Here is a 23,299-nt window from a genome sequence, read left to right as displayed (position 1 = left end):
ATGTTTTTCACTGGTCAGGCTTTTCCTGGAGTAATGTGTTCAGTTCTAAGGACTGCATTTTAGGATCGATAAACTGAAGACAGTCCAGAGAAGGGCACACAGGAGGGTGACAGCTCCTAATATCATGTCATGTAAGGATCAGCTGAAGGAACTGAGAATGTTCCGCCTAGTAAGAAAATTGGGGGCGGGGATATTATAGCCATCTTCAATTACTTGAGAGGAGGCATTGGACTTGTTCTTCATGGCCCTAGGAGGACATAAACAATCTGATATTAGGAAGTACTTTCTAGTAATTGAAGCTGTCCAAGGGTGAAATGAGTTGACTTGGAAAGCAATGAATTTCTTCTTGATGAAGTTCTTTAAACACAGACTGGGTAAGCATTTTGGAAGCTACATTGTAGAAAAGATCATAATTTGGATAGGGGTTGGACTGGATAGCTTCCCAGGTGCTTCTAATTCTGTGATTCTCTGATACCAACTACTAAGTAGGCTAATGGTCATACTCATTGATATGTTGGTCACAGCAGTGTAATCTTGGAATCTAGACTATATTGGATGTTCCTTACAATAATGGATTCATAAATGTGGAATCCCTGATACCTCTAAAAAATGAAAGGATGGACTAATTAAACCTAATGGATCATTGCTTCAAAACTTTGAATTGAATTATCTAGCTTTCAGGTACTTTCCTATTCTTTGACCTAATATCACATGAATGCCATTGAAGTTTGATAAAAGTCATTCAGAATGGAGTTACTTATATTTCTATGATTCTACTATGAGTATTGTTTAAAACTAATGCTATCCATAAGGCCATCACTTACAAAGAGTGATAGCAGAATAATGTTTGTCTAATACTTCCAATATAGGTAGCACGATGTCAATGGAAACAGCACTGTCTTAAGAAACTAATTCTATCTCTGCTATTAACTCATTTACTACCTTGAGCAAGTCACTGAACTTGCTGACTCTCAGTTTTCTCATCTAAAAATGAGAATCATAAACAGTCCCTTTCTTTCTCAAAGCATTGTTAAAGTGATTAAAGGCAATGATATATGTGAAAGAAAAAGACTTTTAAAAAAGTATAACGATGCGGGGGCAGCTAGGCGACACAGTGAATAAAGCACTGGCCTTGGATTCAGGAAGACCTGAATTCAAATCCAGTCTCAGACACTTGACACTTACTAGCTGTGTGACCCTGGGCAAGTCACTTAACCCCCATTGTCCCAACAAAAAGAAGTATAATAATGCAAGACACTATTATTATTGTTATTATCTGTTAGCTCTAGCCACTAACCATTTTAGCAACCAAAGAACCCTAGGCCAGCAAAAGACAAACAAACAGAAAACTAGTTTGGAGAAATAATTTTATTAAGAAGACTTGTATAGTGTTGCTAGAGTCAGTTGAGACAGAAATTTAATATTTGTAGGCACTGTAATAACAGCTAAATCACTGAGTCAGCCTCCCCCTACCTCTGAACTATGTTTGAGTTATATTATGGAGATGAAAGCTTGAGTTCTTTGTCCATACAATAAAGATAAAACCCACTTGTAGTATGGGATAATTATGCTGTTATCAATAACAATTATGTCATTATATAAATGATAGTAATAGCCATTATAATGAGCATTAATGGCAATTGCTGTTATCATTCAACAGAAACCTTTATTGGGTCCAAAATGGATTAGGTTAAATCTTTCCTATTCTCTGAATCATTGGAGTAGAACAGTTTTAGGAAAGAGAATAGGAAAGGAGATAAAATAATTTGTTACAGTATAGTGAGATATTGTTCTTGGTTGTTTTATACTGTACCTGTAAGTGGCATATTCTCCGTATCTCCAGGAGAGAATGGGTGTAAAGCAGAAGGCAAGATATTGGACTGGTTGGAGGGCAGGGAAACATAATTTGCCTCAGCAAGACATTCATTCTTGACTGAAGCATCACTAGGAACAGTGCCCCCTTTATTCCGGTTAGCCAGAAAGCAAGAGCTTGGTGATGCAGTAAAGGCAGCTTTGCTTGCATCTGGAAAGATTAAGACAAAAAAGTCCCAATCACTTACTTAGACAGCATATAATGTCAGGTCAAAGAGTAGGAAAGTACCTGAAAGTTAGATAATTTAGTTCAATGTTTTGAAGAAATATCCCATTAAAAATCAGGCTTAACTGGTCCTTCTTTCCTTTTACTTTTTTAAGGAAAGGAGTAGGAGTTTCATATTTATGAATTCATCATTGTAAGGAACTACCAGTGTAAGGACTCCCCACACCAATGAAGATTGGCAACTCACCTGTAAGTTATCATCTTAGAGAATTGTTTGAAGACACTAAACAGTTAAGTGACTTACTGATGGTTTACACATCTGAGTAATTATCAGAGGCAAGCCTTAAACCCAAGTCTTCTTGACTTCAAGGCTGGCTTTCAGCCATAGCACTCTGTATTTCTTTCTTCCCAAGGCTACCACTTAAGTCATTGATTTTGGAGTTATAAGTATCATGAAACATATATCAATCTGAGGAGAAGTGGTTTCTCATTCTTCTAAGTATTGATTTAATTCACATCAATTAATATTGATAAAGTCTCCAGGTAATATATATATATATATATTACTGAAATATTAAATGTCCAACAGCATATGCTATGTACATATGCTATGTACTACTCACATGATGGTTAATGCATACTTCCATTGTTAAAGTTATCTGTATCTTTTCTTCCCTACTAGAATACAAGGAAATTGAAGGCTCAATTTGTTGTTCACTTGTTTCAGTCATGTTTGACTCTTTGTGACACCATTTGGGTTTTTCTTGGCAAAGGTACTGGAGTGGTTTGCCATTTCCTTCTCTAGCTCATTTTACAAATGAGGAACTGAGGCAAACAGGGTTAAGTGATTTGTGCAGGGTGACACAGCCATTAAGTGTCTGAGGCTGTATTTGAACTCATGAACAAGAGCATTCCTGATTCTAAGCCTCATGCTCTATTTCCTGTACCATCTAGCTGCCCCTGAGGGCTGAAACTATGCCTCATATTGCTTTGTTCCCTCCTCTCACCATTCCTGCCCCAATCACCATTCTCTAAATGCAATACCTTGCACATAGGCACATGAGTATTTTTGAATGAACCAATCAATCAACCAGAATCACAGATTTTGAGTCATCTAGTCTAAACACAAAGTTTTTAAAAGATCAGGAAGCAGATCCAGAGAGGTTAAGCTATTTGTCTAAGATAATATAGATAACTGGCAACAGAATCCAGGATTTGAACACAAATCCTTTAACTATGAAATCACATTTTTCCTACTATAACACGTTTGCCTGAATACAAATATTTTATATTTCAGCAAAGAAGCCTTCCGAGGTATCTTGAAAATTCTACTTCTCAAGCTCAATTGGTTTATTCACTTTGAAAATATGAAATGTAGAGTTAGATAAAACCAAAATGCAAATCGCATGCATTTCTTAGGTTACCTGAATTCTTCATATACTTTTCCAATAAATTCTGCAACTCTTGCTCTTTGTCATTGTTAAACTGGGTCTCCATGGCTAGTAGAATATATTCATCCAAAAGCATCCGGATCAAATGAAAAGAACCTTGTGTGAAGAAAAGGGTGGAAATGGGAGGAGGAAGGGAAGAATAGAATGGAGTGAGAAAGGGAAAAATGAGTGTAGCAAAGTTATCTCCATGACCATCTTTCAACACTTTACGAGGAGCAAGTGAAATAAACAAATAATCGTTGGACTTTAAATGACCTGCCAAGACCAACATGCCTAACCTGAAACTCTAATCTTTCTTTGTCCTGGCCCACCTAGTTCAGTGTGTTTACTGTCCCTCAAGCTCTTTGGGCCCTAATTACATCAAAGTGAAATACCGATGAAAGTGAGACATGCTTTATACTTGAAGAGGCACACACTGGAGTAAGATAAGCTTTAACAGTGGGAGAATGGAACCAGTTCTGTACTATTCCTGTTTACTTTATGCCAAATAATTACAGTTGTCAACATAATTTTGGAAAGAAACATCAAGAGATTTCTTTCCAATTTAAAACTTTATCTTTCATTTTTCAAAAAAGGGTAAAAAAACATATTGGGGGAACCAATATACTGGAAAACCTTTGACTCATCTTTAAACCACCCATCAACTGCCTAACAGAAAGGGGGGGAAAGTCTTTTTTCATATTAACAAATGCTGAGCATCAGTGCAGTGCATTATAAGAAATCACTAAAAATGAAATAAGAGCATGATGTTCTAAACAATAAGTGTTATATGTCTAATTAATTTCTGTATATGTGAATTCTCTAGCTTCTTTTGAAATTTAATTGAGATGAAGCTGGCCTTTTCTTTGCTCAGAATGAACCATTAAAAATTTTTAAAAATATTTTCTTAGTCAAACTATTTTAGATGTTACAGTTCAATTCAATTATATTCATAAACATTTATCACATACCTCCTACATGATAGGCACTATTCTAGGTACCAGAGATACATGAAAGAAAAACCTAAAGTAATATCTGTCCTTGAGGAGCTTATAAGACTTTTTAAAACAGATCAACAATAACAACAATGAAACTTTATGAATGATGTTAAGTGCAGAGAAGTTGAGAGAATCAGTCAGTCAGGAAGATGTGGGTTAAAGTCCCTCCCCCACCACATACTGTGTGTTGCTAAGCAAGTCATGACCTCTCAGCTCCCTAAACAGCTCTCTAATCCCATAAGTTATAGACTGATCTTCATTTCATTTAAATTATGTCAAGAAGAAAAATAAACTGATATCAAAAGATGGTTTAATATCTAATCAGAAATATCTAGAAATGGGTTTGTGTGGTTCCTCTCTCTGATTCCTTCCCCAAAAAGGTCTCCAAAGACTCTGAGTCTTGAAGTCTCACCCCACATATTTCCAACAGCATTTTTTCCCCACATGGGTTGGACCAAATAGCTACTGATGTCCCCACCAACTCTGACATTCTAAGATTCTCTGATTCTTGCAGAGTAGCATTTTGGAAACACAGCCAAAAGCAGTGGCTCCCACACTGCAACTCACGATAGCATGAAAAATCTGTAGCCTCTCTTCCCTTTTCTTTCAAATACAAAAAAAATCCAAACGCTGAATGGATGCAACATTACATGTCCATATAGCACAAATGGTGCCCCCAAAAGGAATAAAAATCATTTTCTCATGAGTGATCTATGCAGCTGTTGCACTAAACAGACAATACATTTCAGAGGAGTTTCCCAAAGCAGAGAGGATACCAAAGCTGGAGGCGTTGTTCAAGGTCAGGTTGTGCATAACTCGAGCACCAAAGAAGCTCCATTTCAATAGGAAATCTTGAGCCCGCTTCTTTAAGGATCTGCCATTTTGCTTGCTGGTCTAAAATTAAAGGAACAACCCAAAACTTTTAGTCCTGCTCCTTTCTCATTGTTTTTATGACCAAATAGATACCAGATAGAAATGCTGGACCTTTGATTTTATTGGTGTAGGCAACTAGGTGACAAAACTCTCTTTACCAATACAGAGAAGCACCTGCTCTGAAACTTACGAGTCTTAGAGTATTGTTTGGGCACTGAAAAGTTAAGTGATTTGATTAGGGTAATATAGTCAGAAATCATGTGTTCTGAGGGTACATGGGGCAATGAGGTAGCATAATGAGTGGAACACAAAGCCTGGAATCAGGAAGACTTCAGTTTAAATCTAGCCTCAGACTGTTGCTAACTGTGTGACCCTGGACAAGTCATTTAACCTCTTCACCTCAGTTTCCTCATCTGTAAAATGGGAGCACTTACCTCCCAGGGTAGTTGTGAGGATCAAATTAAATAATAATTGTAAAGTGCTTACTTATCACAGTGCCTGGCATATAAGTGCTTTATAAATGTTAGCTATTATTATTATTAATTATTCAGAGGTAGAACTTGACCTCTGGTTTTCCTAATTCCAAGTCAATCTGCTATGCCACACTGGTTCTTGATGTACTAATTACTACATCAAATGAAAGTGTATTTTTCTAGACTAGGTTTTAGCCTTAACTCTCCTCTATTATCATTTTAGGATAACAGGCTTTTTATCCCATATGGTTATGTTATATAATAGAATTAGAAGTTGTCACTTGCTCAATTGAAACAGTCTACAAAATTATGTTATCTCTGAGTTTTCCTGTGACAGCACTTTACAAGTGAACAGACGGCAAAGTGCAGGGGAAGGGTTACATGTCCCGTGAATGATTAACTTGCACTCATATGATCCTGAATGATACAAGCAAGTCCCCACACCATAACTCTGACAAGTAAGTGATTTCTACACTCAGATTGTCTGCTTTCATTGATGAATTACTTGAAGGTTAACTTAAAGAAACCATAAATCATTGCAAAATATTGAACGTTTTTAGAATCAAGAAAGTCAAATGATGTTTTTGGTGCAATCGGTCCTTATTATTTTTTTCAATCTGAGCTGGATTTAAGTTTGTACATTTCATACCTATATTCTATGATCCATCCTTTCCTAAGAATGTTACCTGGTCATGGCACAAATGATTACAATAGGAAGAATACATTCAGAACTTGACAAATCAAAAAATAAGGTTTTTATCTTTTCCCTTAGTTCTTATTTATTTTCTTGGGGTATATGTCTAGCAATGGTATCTCTGGTAAAAACATATGAGCATTTTAGTTACTTTTTTCTTTCTTAAGCTTAATTCCACATTGCTTTCCAATGATAAGACCAATTTATTGATCTGCCAAAAGTATACTAATGTGACTATCTTTCCACAGCTTCTCCAACATTAACTATTTACATTGATTGTATATTTGTCAATTTGTTGGATGCTAGAAAAAATCTCAGTCATCTTGATTGCATTTCTCTTTTTAATAGTAATACGAAATAAACTTTCTTGTGATCATTTATAGCTTAGAACCCATGATTCTTATATCTATATGTGTATGTAAATTTCATATAGCACAAATGGTGCCTCAAAATGTGCTACAGTTTCACTTTGGTTTGGTAGAGAATGTTGCATATTATGTTACTGAAGTTTTCTAAAATAATTTTAACCATCCTCTGCTTTTCTCTACCCACCCCAAACCATCCTTTACCATGAAATTTCAGCTAATTATTAAAACAAAGACTTTATTATTATGAATCTGACAAAGCCAAAGAACAGTACCTTAATAACCCTTTGCTCTACCACAGTATCCAGCCACTCAATAAATGACTCCACGGTGGCATTCTTCTTTAGCAAATCCTTCAGTTCTTGGAACACTGTAATAGAGTCATCTACCATGTAAAAAGGAGAACAAAAGGTTGCACTCTACTCAGAACCCAAGTCCAGTCACCAAGAACCACTGACAATTTTATACTATGCAAAAGAAAAGACAACATTCAAACAGAAAAAATGGACCCAGACCTCAGGCCTATCCCATAACTTTCATCTTTGCCCCCATCTCCCTGTTCCCTACATGCTAATGTGGTCATTTTTTCACTTTGCATGTTCTCACTCCACCCAAGATCTCTATAGTTCCTGAAATCTTGAGTAGCTATCCTAGATTTCTCTTCTTCATCAAGTCTCCATGCCTCAGTTTCCTCATCTGTAAAATGAGGATAATAATAGTACCTACCTCCCATAGCCTTGAGGAAAAAATAAGATCATATTGGTAAAGCACTTTGCAAACCCCAGTGTTATATGCATTTAGCTATTATAATAGTTTCTAAAAATCTCTTCTGAAGAAATTTTATGTTTTTCCTGTCTCTAAATTTCCTTAACTTTTAAACTAGATTCCTATCTTATTGCAGAGGTCTAAAATAATTCAACAGCTAATATTTATATATTCTTTCATGGCTGACAATGAGCTTTCTTCCCAACAGCCCCATGATGTAGGAAGTGCTAAGCTTCTTATCCTCATTTTAGGATGAAGAAATTGAGGTTCAGGTCAAGGTCACACAGGTACTAGACTGGGTCTTAAGCCCATATCTCTTGCTTGTAAAGCCTGAACTCTTTCCAGTGCACAATGAAGCTTTTTCTAAGATTGTAAAAGCAAATTTCAATTATGTCAATGAATTCAAATTGTTTAGGGTTGCAAGACATTTCTTTGCCTATGTTCATTTCTAAGTTTAAAGGAAGATTAGCATTCAGGAGTACTGGTGTTATTTTTTCAGATTTATTGAGGGTTTAGTCAAAATATATATATATATATATATATATATATATATATATATATATATATATATATATATATATATATATATATATATATATATATTTAGAGTTAATGCCCCCATTGAGTATTCAGTGAAGTGTGGAGACTTAACTATTAGCATAATACAATAGAGATGGAAAAAACCACTATAATGTTCACCCAATTAGCATGTTCTACCTACACTGGTATGATTAAAAAGAATTATGTAGTGGAAAGTAGACTAAACCTTGAGTAAAAAGAATTAGAGTTGGCATTTTACCTTCTGTACCTCAGTTTCCTCATCCATAAAATAGGGATAATAACACATACAACATTTACCTCATAGGATCATAGTGAGAAGATTACTTTGTACATATTAAATTGTTATGTAAATGTGAATTAAATTAATATAAAGTATAGTTGATGTCCTCATTGTGACCTAATGAAAAAATGTAAACTTTTCATTTATGCTTAGTGGCAGAAGCTCACAAGCATGCCCAGAGCCCTCTGAAAAGCATGTTAGATGGCTTGAGAGAAAGCCTACTATAATGAATTTTCTGCTTTACTGTTCATTGAAGCTATTAGTTTCTGATAGTGATGAAAGGCTATGGTTATAGAGGCCCTTGGGAAACCATATTCGACTAGGTAGTTTGTTGTAATTCTCATTGCCAAGCACAATATATACTGTCCATTAAGTGGTGGGGATGTGGGAGTGGCAACATCCTGGTTTGTAAACAATACTTCAAAAATTATTATTAATTAATTGATTTAATTAATGTACTTTTGCACTTAATTTCCTTGTTATTCTATGAAGCTCAATATCCACACTGTGATTTGATAATACTCAATTTAAAGATGCTCATCATATGTTATTGATGAGAAAACAATCCTGACTCTCTCCTCCTCAAATCACTGATAATTTCTTAAGTGCTTAATTTGCTAAATTAATGTTATAATTGGGGTCTGAGTTAGCAAGTATAAACTGTATCTAGCTAATTTCTTATGGAATAATCTTTTCCTAAAAGTGTCTCTTGCAGAATGATTCCCATGCCCTAATCACACAGCCAGCTAAAAACAAGAAGTAGTATACTTAAGAACATAAGATTATACATCAAGGAGGCAGAAGACTCAAGCCAATGTATGACTACTTGGAAAAGTCTCTATTTCATTTAAGTCCAAAAGTAGATAAAATATCTTCTCTGCATTTTGCTATTATTATACAAATAAAGCTAACTCGAAAATATATTCTCATACCACAATATACATTCTAGGATTGAAATCCAAAATATAGACTTTAGAAGAGAGATTTTGTTAAAATATTGAAATACCCAAAATAATTAGCAGAGATCAATTATGCTAAATTGCCCTTAAGTACTAAAGTGCTATTGTTTAGACTATTGTGAGATAGAGCAATCACTAAACAGAGAAAAATAAGAAAACTCAAAAATTGGTGGAGAAGCAAGGAATATCAGCTGTTTTTTCAAATAATTATTATGGCAGAAACTTCTTTAAGGCTATGTATTCTGAGTACTTGAAGTGAAAATTCAAGTATCTGAAGTTTACAAACATGGGAAAAAAGCATCTCTTATGAAAGCAGATTAGACCCTACAAATGAGTAAATTCAATAGGCCTTTTGAATCCTAAAGTAATTTTGTCACAAATAGAAGAGAATTATTACTGAGAGCTAATAAACTCAATGTAACCTCAACAGTTTGCTCATTCTAAGATAAAAATGAAATTACTTACCTTTTTCCTTCCTAAATACCAACTCCTTCCTAATTTAGTATAGTTCCAAATTCAATACTATGGCAGGAAACACCTCAAAACAGTTTTATACATGCATACATACATACATGTATATATACACAGAAATACATATTTCATATATAAACACACAGACATATGCCTCCATTAATCTCATCAGATTCATAAGGTAATTAGAACTAGAATTTGATTTTCTAAATTGTATCATTTTAATGTAACTTTGTATTAGGAAACAGTATCTTATTGGGGTTGGGCTACCCTCAAGCCTCACTCTGGGTTGGGTTATCTTCAGATATTAATCTGGGTTGGGCTACCCTCAAGCTTCAATCTACTGTCTAATGGTTTACAAAAGAATGTGAACTTTTTGTACTTTTAAAGGTAAAAGATAGCAGCAATAATTTGGAAAATGCCCAGTTACTTCATTATCTAAAATTTTCCCAATCCATTATTTGCTATTGGATCAAGATTGGTCAAAATTTTAATAGTTTGTTTTAACTTTAATAATATAGGAAAGAAACCAGACTTACATTCAGTGTAAACTTCTGATTCAGGATCAGTGCTTCCAGAAACAGTGAGAAATGCCTGAGAGCCAATGCTATTCAAATCAACTTTTTCAATGTCAGACACCATAGAGTTCACAACGTGCTGGTCAAAAAGGGCTGGTCTGGCAATCTGCATTGGTCAAGAAAAGAGATATGAAGAGGAACTTCATTTCAATTCTCCCAGAAAGAAAATCTTTATGACTTCTAGAGGAGAAAATATCCTACATCTACATCTTCTTCTAATTTTAAGACTAAAGGGAGTTTAGAAGTGCTTCACAAGTGTTAACTGACTTATTGACTAACCTTTGTTTTCTTCTGTAAGCCTAAGTATTTTGTCTCACATGCATTTTTAAATGTTTTCAAACATTTAAATGTTTTTAAACATTATTCTGAGGAGTGCATAGGCTTCACCAGAATGACAAAGGGATCCAGGACACAGAAAAGGTTTAAGAACTCCTGATCAAGTCCATCCCTTCATTTTACAGATTATTGCTAATAATAAGCAATAATATTTTAATAATTAATTTCATCATATTACTAAATCATCACCATAATTCTTTATCAATCATAATAGCATTTACACAAGATATTAAAAAGTCTTAGTGCTTTTGAGAAACTATGTAAGACTTTAAGGGGTGCAGAGCACTTTACATATAATCTTGTTTGATCTTGACAACATCATTTTGTACCTAAAAAAGGATTTTGTCCCTTGATTATGTTGTAATAGGTTATTTTTCTTTTTAATGTAGCAATAGCCAAGAAATTTTAGATATGATTCACTTCCCCACCCCAGGCTTACCTGAGCAAGATGTAAGAAGGATGTTTGCCTTTTTAGGGAAGATACAAATCTCCGTACGATGGGAAGTTTCTTATCAGTTAGGGCTTCTGGCAGGTTTTCCAAGGATGAAACAACCCACTGTTCCCAATTTTTAGCAAAATTTCTTATGTCTGCTAATAAACTACAAAGAAACCCATATGTTAGATGCCAGGATCTCAGGGGGAGAGGGGAGAATTAATTAAAAACCTAGAAGTCAAAAAATTCCATGGGTTTGATTTGGTTGTTTTGAAAGTCCCCTTTCACACCTAAATTTCTATGACCCCATGAAATGAAGAATATGCCTTAAAGGCTAATAAGTTCTGAAGGATAACTTTCTGACAACAGACATGTGGACCAATTTTCATTTTCTTCAAAGGAAGTAAAACTAAGTAACATTATGATAATTAACATGACTGTTAATCACAGGCAGTTTAACATGATGGAAAAAACAAACAGAATGAGAAGACACATTTTTGTGAATGAATGCCTTCATTGTTTACTAATTATAAACTTGGAAAATTCATTGTGGACTTTCTCATCTACAAAACAGGAAAATTACCCTGCATTATCTCCCATGATTGTTGTGAAAGTCAATGAGATCTTTCAACTCATCCCTTCATCTACTATATAAAAGTATATATTATATGCCATATGCTAGGGGTTGGGGATATAAAAACAAAAAAATAATTTCTGCCCTTGATGAACTGACATTCTACTTTTGGAGGAGAAGAGATACAAGATAATTTGAGAGTGAATGAAGGTACAACTTAGTATGACTAGAAGGATGGTGGTGGAACTCTCAATGAGAAGAGTTGTTTCAAGGACAAGAGGCTTGAGAGGGACGGATAAGGATGAAGGGATAAATTGAAAGATCTCAGAGAAAGTACACACACACACACACACACACACACAATTTGAACCCATTGAAGTTGATGAGCTCCCCAGTGAAAGTACTTTGTAAATCCTTGGGAGCTAAACAATAGTAATAGCTAATATTTGTGTGTGTGTGTAGATAGATAGATAGATAGATAGATAGATAGATAGATAGATAGATAGATAGATAGATAGATAGACAGACAGACAGACAGACATAGATAGCACTTTGCAAAAGTGCTTTGCAAATATTATCTCATTTTTATCCTCACAACCACCCTAAGAGGTAGGTAAAAAAAAGTGATCAGTGATCTGTGTCTTAACTGCAATCTACCAAATACCTCTATATTTACAAATATATTCATATATTAATAAAAATTCATTTGACTGGATTATTGGCCATATGTAAACATAACCTCTATATTGCCGAAACTTGGATCTACTGCAGAGCCCAGACAATATATTTAAAGTGTTCATATTGCTCTAACTTAATGTCAGTTTCACTATGCAGAAGCAGAATGGGACCAAAGCAATTTGGTGAAAAGAATGGTAAAAGAAAAGACTACAAGAAAAATGTAATTCAGTTAAGTATAATTCATCGAATCATAAATTTGAAGCTATAAAAGCCCTTAGAGACTAGTGACTTCAATACATTCTTTTCACAGATGAGAAATCTGTGGCCCAGAAAATTCATACAATCTGCCCATGGTTACACAGTGAAGTAGAAGAGTCAGGATTTGAAGTGAGGACTTATGACTCCAAATCAAGTATTTTTTTAGGACACCAGGTTGCCTCTCAATTAATTCTCTCACATACTTATTGTATACTTTCTGTATGCTTAGCACAGTAAGCAAACAGATATAAATTATACATGTTAAGGCAAGTTTTAAACTAATTATTCAAAAACAAAGGGTTTTTTTTAATTCTGTTTTTCTCTGATTGTGGGGAAAAAAAGTTTTATAAAAGGCCTCCATCAATCAGTTTACATCAAATTATCATAATCCTTTATTTTTAAAAGACTACATTATGCCAGTATTACTTTCTTATTACATTTGCTGTTGAATCTAGGGTCATTGTTTCCTAACAAATATAAGGTGCTGCATTTCTCAATGGACTAAAGTCTTTCTTTAGGATTCTTACTGTTGGAGTGGTATATTTTTGTTAAACAAACCAGCTTCCATTGAAGAATATTTCCCAATGTCTTGAAAAGCAAGTAGATTTGGGTTCTGCCTAAGACTACACACAGATTTCAAAGATATAATGTTCCCGCATCTCTCAATCTATGATACTCAAATACAAGGGGTTTGGGCAGACAACATAAAAATAACATAGGAAACAAAATGCACTACCTATTACCAAACTTACCATTCCCTAATACTTCCTCTCCTTTTTTACTTCCTTCCATGCCTACCTTGTCATACCTTGAATTCCTTCTCTTCTACTCCATCACAGACCAATCTTTGATTATTAAAATTCCATCCATGCTTCAAGGCCCAATTCAAATGCACTGAAGTTTTGCCTGATTCTCTGAACCAGAAATTATTTCTGTCTTATCTGATCCCATGGTACTTACATAGATTTATCCCATTTAATCTGTATTATACTAAGTCAAACACATTTTACATCCTCTACTAGGTTGTAAGTTTACTAAGGGCAGAGGTCATTATTTATAAACTAGACAAATGTTTGATTTACCCTTTTAATATCACCTATGTAAAGTGTAGGCATTTAATACATTTTTACTGAATAGATATCTTTTCTTCTGGTGTGATTCTTTTAAAATTTGATTAATTGGTGGAGAAAGGAGAAGGGGAGGACAACTGAACCTGTAATTTCATTGGTATATGAATCTACCAGTAGGAAACTCACTCAACCAAGGTAGATTGGCACCTTCTCTGCAACTTCCAGTGCTAGGAAGTTCCTTAGCTGTGCTAAGACCTTGCCCAGGGTCACACAGCCAGTATGTGTGAGAGGCAGGATAAGGTCTTCCTGACACCAAGACCAGCTCACTCTTCACTGTGCCATCACACCTCTCCTTTGCTGTAATGTGTAGAATGAAACTCTGTACTGACAGGTTTAACATGTTTAACCTGACTTACCTACCTTTCAGGCATTTCTTGCATTGTTGCAGGAATGAGGACATCTGTTAGGACCTTAAACATAAGGAAAGGTAGCTTAAATCTTTAGCACCAACACTTCACAGAAAGTCACTTAATAATTAGTAATCATCCAATTCTTTTCTTGTATTTACACTTCTATAATCTCTAAAATGTAATCTATATGGAAAGCTAGGGTAGGTGGGTTTATGGGACATGTGTAGGATTGGAGGCAGACAAAAGAGATGGGTTAATCCCACATATATCAGTTTGGGGGCCATGGAAGGAAGGGAGGAGGCCATGGAAGGCCACGGAAGGATAGAGAAAAATGTTGCTATGAATACTGAGTATAAGCCAAAATAACAAAAGTCCTGAAGTCATGGTAGCACTGAAGAAACTGAGTAGACTAGGAGAGGACAGCTAGCAACAATATTTAGCAGTCTACTTGAGGTGGCCAGGTTATAGGCTAAGATTGGCAGGTGTCTGTTAACTGGGTTGGAATAAGTAAAAGGAGTTTGAGGAAGAATAGGCATCATGGAAATATATACAGACATTCCACTAACTAGTGGAAACCTATATTAGATGTGTTTGGAAAAAGCATAGAAAAATCTGAAAGAAAGGCAATTTCAAAATAAAAGTGGAAAAAATAGTCAATGTATTGATTTGTCTTTTTTTGACTATACTTACTTGTTACAAGAGAGGGCTTTTATTGGAGAGAGTTAGTGGATAGTGTTAAAGATTCAACAAAAAGCATAAAAATAGAATCAATAAGACATTTAATAACACACAGAAGAAAGCAAAAAAAAGTTCAAAGGGGAATACAAACAGGGTTATTTTGTTATTACTGTTTCAAATCTGATATATACTTTCTTAAAAATTAGAGAATAGTTCAAATTTTTGTTCTTTTGTATCCTGAAATGTTCATGTCTGTTAATGAATGTTATGATAAAAGGAGAAAGTTTATACTTAAAAAGAAAAACAAGCAAAAAAACAAACTGAGTGGATAAGTAAGGGGGCTGTAGATCCTATCTACACAATGGTATTTCTGTGTATATATGCTCACACCTAGAGCTAAAATAGTTCACAATTATTTAATATGTTCTATACATCAATATATTTTAACATTTTTTCATATAATATTGGCTTATGGGTAAAAAACCAAAAGTAATCAAACTATGGGGGAGGGAGAGAAAATGATGTAGAAGAACCTACAAGATCACAATTCCAACTCTTTCATATGTGCCATTTACTCTAATTTCATTGATGCACCACAACTGATCAGGGTAAATCTCCAGCACTCCAGTCCTGAAACATCAACTACCTATTGGACTTTATGCATATTGGAAATGCCCAATAGATAGCTCAAATTCAACATGTCCAAAAAAGATTCCATCGTCTTTCTTCCCTCCTCTTTCTTCCCCTCCTCTATTTGGAGCATCCTTAATATTGTCAAAGGTACTAGTATCTTCCTATTCAATCAGGTTCCCAACTTTGGTTTTCTCTTTGACTCTTCATTTTCCTTTAACAAACATCTAATCAATTGCCAAATCTTATCATTTCAACCTCAATATTTCTTGTATACATTCCCCTCTCTCCTCTCACACAGCCAACACCTTGTTAAAGTCCTTATTATCCTCACCCAGGCAATTACTATAAGTCTAAATTGTTCTCCCTGCAACAACTAATTCTCCACACCTACTCAGCTGCCAAAGTGATTTTCCCAATGCATCAATCTGACAATGTCACACACCTACTCAATCAACTCCAGATCAACTCCAGTCCTCATTTTGGGCATTTAACTCTTCACAATCTGACACATTCCTATCTTTATTATCACCACCACCATTTCATCATCATCACTTCATCTTCCTCTGAGCTGTCATTTAATTCCATGTCTTCTAATTTCAAGACAGATGATTTATTCCACAAACTCATGCTTTCCTGTTAACTACTATTAATGAAAAGTTGTGTTCCACAGCAGAAAAAGCACTGAACTCATAATCAGAAGACTGAAGTTTACAACCCAGCTCTAATGTTTACTAGCTGTATGACTGTAGGCAAGTCACTTTGCTTCTATGTCTCAGTTTCCTTATCTGTAACATGGAAATAATAATAATACCTACCTATAATAATAATAATAATAAAAGTAGTACCTACCCCCACAGGGCTATGGTGAATAAAATATTTGGTAAATTTTAAAGCACAACACAAATGCAACATTAGGAATGAGCTGGTTCTACAAGCATCAAGTCATTTTTAGCACCAGCTGCTGGAACTGCCTCCTTCTCCCCAGTGGATTGCTTCCTTGAACTGCTGCCCAGCCACTGGTTTCCCCATTTGGAGACCCAGGAGTGGAAGAAGAGACATGCAGACCCATCAGCCTATATCTCTGCTTTCAGTTCAGACTGAGAGATCCCTCAGCAGCCACTCTGAAGTTCACAGCCCTGCTAATCTTTCGTCTGGTCCCCACTGCTGTAACTTGAATTTGCAGATTGCCCCAGAAAACAAAATTTAAATGTAAGCCTGAGACTCAGGTGATATAGTCCTTTATTTCTCTACTGATGGTACTCAATCTTTGATTCATGGTTTTTCCTTTACATATACCTGTTCAGCTATGACTTGAACTTAGGGGGAAAGAACACTGCAGCTGTCCACTCCTCTTAGATGATGATTGTTCCATTCTCTCATGGGGGGAGTTGAGGCTGGACACAAGATAGAAGAATGTACTGTGATTCTACTATGTCTCCTTCCTATATCTGTAGCTGTTACTGTAAAAATCAACTGTTTTTACATTTAGAATATGGTTTTACCCACTGTTTTAGCATGAAGTTCTTTTGATGACAATTCATTTTTTAATGAGCTCAACTTTTCTTTTTTGTAATATGTCTAATACCCAAGCAAAATCTTATAAGAAATATATACACAGTGGGCAGGTTCTCCCCCAACTTTTACGTCTATTTACTGTGGCTGAGAATGGACCTGGTCTCTCATATTAACCATCTCCTCTTCACCAAAATAGTCTCTATATATGCTACCTCAATCAGTGTTTGGCCAGGAGACTGAGGCTCTTGTCTTTCTCTAAGAACTCATGATGAATGAACCTTTTGTAGTGAACTGGGATCTTTGCTTTCAGTTGGGACACCATGTTAGGAGCCATTACATTAAAATCAAGGACCCTGTCTATTCTACCTAGTCTTTTCTTGTATCTGTAAGCTGCATCTGGAGCCAACAGAAAATAAGATGTTTGAAGTCAATTTCCATAACAATATCTAATTCTTTTTTGCTGATATTATAAACTGATCCAGTGAAATAGCTAAATGCTTTTCTTTAAACTATGATGATAATAATAATAACAGACATTGTATCTCTTCAATTGTTAATGGTAAGTGATGGTTTAAACAGTAGTTTAAAAATGAAAATAAACCCCCCTTGTTTGCAAAGCAATTAAAAATCATTTGGTGACACCTCTTCAGCCTGAGGAATTTTTCATTGTTATTTTTATACTCAAATATAAATCATCTTGAAAATATTTTCTCATAAGAAGCCCAATAAAGAGTTATTGGAGTTTTTAATGCACATTGCATATAGAAAGCATCAAGGTATGATGAGGCTCACCTTATAAAGAATTGAGTCACAAACACAGAAAATATCAATGATAACAGGGTTTTCAAGCAGTGGGAGAAGATGATCAGGCATTCCTTGCCAAAAATGTAGTAAGAAATGCTGGATCTGTTGGTGGGGGAAAGGGTACATGTAATTAATATCTTCACTCTACATGAACACACATATAGTATAATCAAATGAATGTTTGTGATCACTCTTACCTCTTCAAAGTTTCCATTAATTGCATTATCCAGAACACACTGGCAGTGAGTTTTGTACATCATAATGAGAGTGTCTACCTATTCAAAGAAGTTAAAACTTAAACAAAGAATATTTTCAACTCCGTTTTATCAAATGTCTTATGAAATGGGGTAGTTGGCAATAAAAATAAATAGCATCAATGTGTTGGTGAAATTTCTTCAACATTTTTTACCCAAGATAAAACAAAGGAAAATTCCAAACATATACACTGAAAGCCTTCCTCTCCACTTCTAGGTCAGTAATTTCATAGTTTGATCCCATATATCAATTTAATCACTTCAATCATCTGTGATTTCATTGGTGTAGATATTCCCTTCACCAACACAATTCATCATCCCTCTCTGATTAGTAGATGGTCCTCAAGAATTGTTGTGGCTAAAACATTCAACAGCTTGCTGCCAACCTTACCACGAAGTCCTCCAAACTGAGTGAGGTTGGTTGCAAATATGAGGCATTTAATCTATTCTTAACCCCTGAGAGCATAGCTTTTCTCATGTCATTAATTAATATTTGTTGATGGTTTTCTCAAAAAGATTATCATAATTGATGCTTAGAGGTTAATAAAAGTTAGAGAATTTGAAAGGCCCTTAGAAGTGATCTAGTCCATGCCCCTCATTTCACAGATGAGAAAACCAAGGGTCAAGGAAATTAAAGTGACTTGCTCAAACAAACACAGGTAATGAATGGCAGGGCTAGGATTTCATGATAGGTTGACTCCAAATTCAGCATTCAGCTTCATTCCTTCACATACAAATTATCAGAATTGTTATTATTTTGCCAAGGATTCAATATCAATAACTCATTTATTCATTTTAAAATTTTATAAAGACCTTGGTCAATGACTGCCAACTTCATGATTACCATAATTTTGCTTGATTTGACTGAGAATGGACAGTATCATTTTCTAACCATTGCTCCGGTAAAACTTTAAAATTAAAATTAGGGAGAGCAAGATGTAGATGGGTCAGGTTGGGAGAGATAGCTGCCTTGTGCTGTTATTTTAGATGTGAAAACCAGTCAGCAACTTCTCTGTTCAATCCCTTTCATTGGAGCCACCTTTGAGCTAAATAGATCCTAGCCCCGACTCTAAAAAAGGGTATGGGGGTGGGGAGAGAAGGGGAATGCTGAAGTCGTAAAATTCAGCCCCACCTAATCCCATTCTCATCAAAACAAGCAGGCAGCTGGGAATAGGGCTACACAGAGAGTGAACTAGCTTGTTTTCAAGAATAAGAGTCAGGTCCCCAGCTGCCTAAGGGATAAGGGTGTTTATGACAGTGCTGGTTCAGTTCTGCTCTGTCCACTTACAAATGGAAATTTGCGTTTATATGAATTCAATAACACTAGAAGTAGATTCTCCCAATCTGTTTTTGAGTTCACAAGTGAAGGAACTCCTAGGAAATGGAGCGGAACTCCTAGGAAATGGCAATCTCATAGATGAAGGTGCTAAAATATATTGCTAGTGCATGATGTCTCTTTTCAGTAATATCTGCCTCACTGAATTGGTATAAGGATCAAATATCAATCTCTCTCTCTCTCTCATATACACACACACACACACACACACACACACACACTTCTTTCCTTCTTCCTGTCCCTCTCTACCTATATGTAATGTATACATCCTGAAGCTGTGATTTTATCCATCCAGTGAACTGCTGGTGTGAAAATTCTAACCATAGAGGTCAGTACTTTATCCTATAATACAAAATTAAGAAAGTTTATAGCCTGGGGCACTGAAATGTTAAGTAATTTGCCCACACAGCTTGTATCTATCAGAGGCAACCCTAGTCTTCCTGACTCCAAGGGTATTGGCATTACTCTACTACACCACCAGACCTCTGCCATAAATATATATATATATATATATGGATGCATAATGAATATTTCCACATATATGTATATATAAATATGACTTACCACCACTTCCATACATGGAAGAAAGCCAACTAAAAGGGAAACTCCAATATAGCAAATAAATCTATTTGTCCAAGATGCTAATCTCAAAGAACAGGAATTTCCCCCCATAGGTTTTCTAGTTATGATTGCTGAAGTTTGTCCAGAGAACACCACATTGTCATTTTATTAGTATCTCACAAAATCCAAAGTTACAATGTCACTTTCACACCAGAAATACCAGAAATATAGCAACATTTTGGTAACAAAATTATTCTCCAAGACCATACAGATTGTAGAATATTTTGATGACTAGGGAAAATTTGGGGGGCTAATCTGATTGGGGTACTTAATCTGGGGACTTTTGACTAGCTGGCTATTTGACTGCTGTTAATTTAATGTGGGCCATTTATAAAGTTCAAACACACTGCTCCACTCCAAAATTGATAAGCAAAATATTAAAAAGCCTCTTAACTAAATAATCAAATCAGAGTTTATTTATGAGATACTATTTAAAATTAAGAATACAGGGAAATAAAATGTACAACCTGCATGCTTCTCTTTCCACTGCATCTCTTTGAAACTTCTTGAATACAATAAGGGCCTTAGCTGCTACTTGCCTTAGAGCACTCAGGTACTTTATTCTAACTCCAAGCCCCTTTCACTTTGTAAATCCCCCTGCTTCTAACTTTCCTCTCCTTACTGCCACTGCTGAACCCCTGTGTTTCTCTCTCACCGACCTTCTGTCTGTCTGCTCCATCAGTCTGCCCTCTGCCGCCTTTGTCGCCCCTCTAATCTTGTCCGCCGGCCTTTCCTCCTTGCTCCTAGTCCTGCATTACTGTTCCTCTCATTCCACCCCCCTTGTCTGAACCTCTTTTCAGCCTCTCTCGTCCCACCTTGTCTGACTAACCTCCAGGTCTATATCTATCTATCTATCTATCTATCTATCTATCTATCTTTCTTTTCTCCACTCAAATCTCGGGGCTTCCTGCCCCCACAGACCAAGCTAATCCACCAGCCAGGGCTGCAGGGGGGGGGGCGCTGATCTCGAGCCTCATGCACCCCAGCACAGGCCACGCCAGAGCCCCGCATCTCTCAGATACCTCCACTCAGGGCGGAGGGAGCTGGGGGCTTTTTTCCTCCAGCTGTCTGACCTGGCATCTTGCACAGCCCACGGGGCTTTCTGGCTCAGCTGAAGCAGAGGGGGAGGGGCACCAGCACCTCCCACACAGAAGAGACCCTGAGGGCCTAAGGCTTTCCAATCTTAGACCAAAGGTAGGGTCCTCAAATGAAAATAAATTTCCACAAGATGAAAGATACATTATGTGACCAAATTGAAGGATATGAAGAGGAACAGTGGTAGGAGAATAAAATCATCTAGAGAACAGTTTATGAGATTTGCTCTAAATGCAAAAAAAAAATCTAGCAATAAAACTGACTGGGAAACAATTTGAAACCCATTTTTCAACATAAATTGAGGGTCAAAGGAGGATCTAAGAAGGCATAGGATAACCTACAAGGAATGGATAGGAAAATAATAGTGTATAGTAAAGAGAAGAAAGAATTACTCAAATTTCATCTTGCTTCTGTTTGCTGTCGCATGAAAAATACTCACTGAACTACAAAGGACAGAACAAAAAATAACTAATAGAAAGTTGATACCAAACATATGTAGTGAGATACTAGGAGCATAGAAAGGATTGGGAGTACAGCACAAATCCCAACCCTCTCTGTATTAACTTGGACAAGTCGCTTCATCTTTCTTGGCCTAATTTATTACTTATAAAATTAAAGGGTTGCACTAAATACTTTCCAAGGTATCTGTGATCTATTGATCCTTGATGACTTTATCAATAGGCTTGAATGAACTAAGACCCTTTCAGTAATTTTTGAAAGACTTGTCCCTGTTTTCAAAAAAAAAAAAGGAAGAGAATGGAATCTGCAAACTATAGACTTATGAATTTAATTTCTTTCAAGGTAGTCTCTAAGGTTATGTCTAACAGACTATTTGATTTAGTAAAAATTATTTTTAATTCTTAATAAATTTCAAAGTATAGAGTACATGTCCAACTGAAATAAACAATGATTTTTACAAGGGGCATCCATCTATTCATCTTTCTTGCCATTTCTACCTCCATGATACCTCTCCCATCTGTCTTCTCCCTACTCAGGTAGCTACCACCTTAGTTCAAGCCCTCATCATCTCTCACCTAGACTATTGCAAATCCTTCCTAATTGGTCTCCCTGCCTCAAGTCTCTCCCCACTATAATCCATACTCCATACAGTTACCAAAGTGATGTTCCTTAACTGTAATTGTGTATCACTCCCCTACTCAACAAACACCAGTGGCTCTCTATTGCTTCTAGGATGAAAAATAAACTCTATTAGGCCTTTAAAGTCCTTTACAACCTAGCTCTAACCTATCTCTTCAGGTTGGTATATATTACTTTCGTAATTTGTGTTTCTGTTGTTCAGTTGTGTCCAACTCTTCATGACCCCCTTTGGGGTTTTCTTAGCAAAGATACTGTAGTAGTTTGCCATTTCCTTCTCAGCTCATTTTACAGATGTGGAAACTGAGGCAAACAGGATTAAGTAACTTGCTCAGGGTCACCCAACTAGTAAATGTTTGAGGCCAGATTTAAGCCCAGGAAGAAAAGTCTTCCTGACTTCAGGTCTTGGCACCACCTAGCTGCCCCACAGCCCAATCAAACTGACCTCTCTTTTCTTCACATATAACAATTCATTTCCTATCTCTTCCTTTTCAGTAGCAGTACCCCTTTCCTAGAATTCACCCCCATCCATGTCACAGAATCCCTCAATTCTTTCATGACTCATTAAAGAACCCCCTTCAACATAGTGTTTCCTGAACTGCCCAACTGCTAGTACCCAGCCCCTCAATTAACTTGTACTTATCTATTTGTGCTTTTTTCCTGTATATACTCATATACAGCATGGCAGAATAGAAAGAAAGTTAGCCCCCAGAACCAGGAACACCTGAGTTTAAATCTTACTTTTGACATATACTGGCTGTGTGACCCTGGGTAAATCACTTAACCTCTCATTGCTTTAGACCATTCTCTAACACTATAAGTTACAAAAAAGGTTTAAACCATCATTGATTAAAAAAAATTTCATCAAGGAGTTCCCTATATAAATGAAATCACAGCTCTGATACGAATCCCTTATCCTGTACTGACGTATGCATATATATTTTCTAATGAAATGCCAAGTCCTTACGAAGTGACTGATTTTTTCCTTTATGTTCCTGGTGCCTATATTTATTCTCTCTTTCAA

The 23,299-nt window shown here is 35.9% G+C and overlaps 1 protein-coding gene across 1 annotated transcript in view; it reads right to left on the bottom strand.

Annotated features, from left to right (window-relative positions):
• The window catches only part of RFX6 (regulatory factor X6), a 65,808-nt gene that overhangs the window by 6,027 nt on the left and 36,482 nt on the right, over window positions 1–23,299 (bottom strand). The window contains exons 8-16 of the mRNA XM_043963154.1: window positions 18,072–18,149; window positions 17,863–17,976; window positions 14,255–14,304; window positions 11,261–11,420; window positions 10,447–10,591; window positions 7,147–7,256; window positions 5,243–5,360; window positions 3,463–3,585; window positions 1,814–2,023 (exon numbers count right to left, since the gene is read on the bottom strand). Of these exons, the coding sequence (XP_043819089.1) occupies window positions 1,814–2,023; window positions 3,463–3,585; window positions 5,243–5,360; window positions 7,147–7,256; window positions 10,447–10,591; window positions 11,261–11,420; window positions 14,255–14,304; window positions 17,863–17,976; window positions 18,072–18,149 (1,108 nt within the window). The remainder of the gene's footprint in view (window positions 1–1,813; window positions 2,024–3,462; window positions 3,586–5,242; window positions 5,361–7,146; window positions 7,257–10,446; window positions 10,592–11,260; window positions 11,421–14,254; window positions 14,305–17,862; window positions 17,977–18,071; window positions 18,150–23,299) is intronic.

Source organism: Dromiciops gliroides, chromosome 4 (genome assembly GCF_019393635.1).
Source record: "Dromiciops gliroides isolate mDroGli1 chromosome 4, mDroGli1.pri, whole genome shotgun sequence".
Classification (NCBI taxonomy): Eukaryota; Metazoa; Chordata; class Mammalia; order Microbiotheria; family Microbiotheriidae; genus Dromiciops; species Dromiciops gliroides.
Note: the sequence above shows the minus strand (reverse complement) of the source record. Positions and strands in the feature narration are given on the sequence as shown.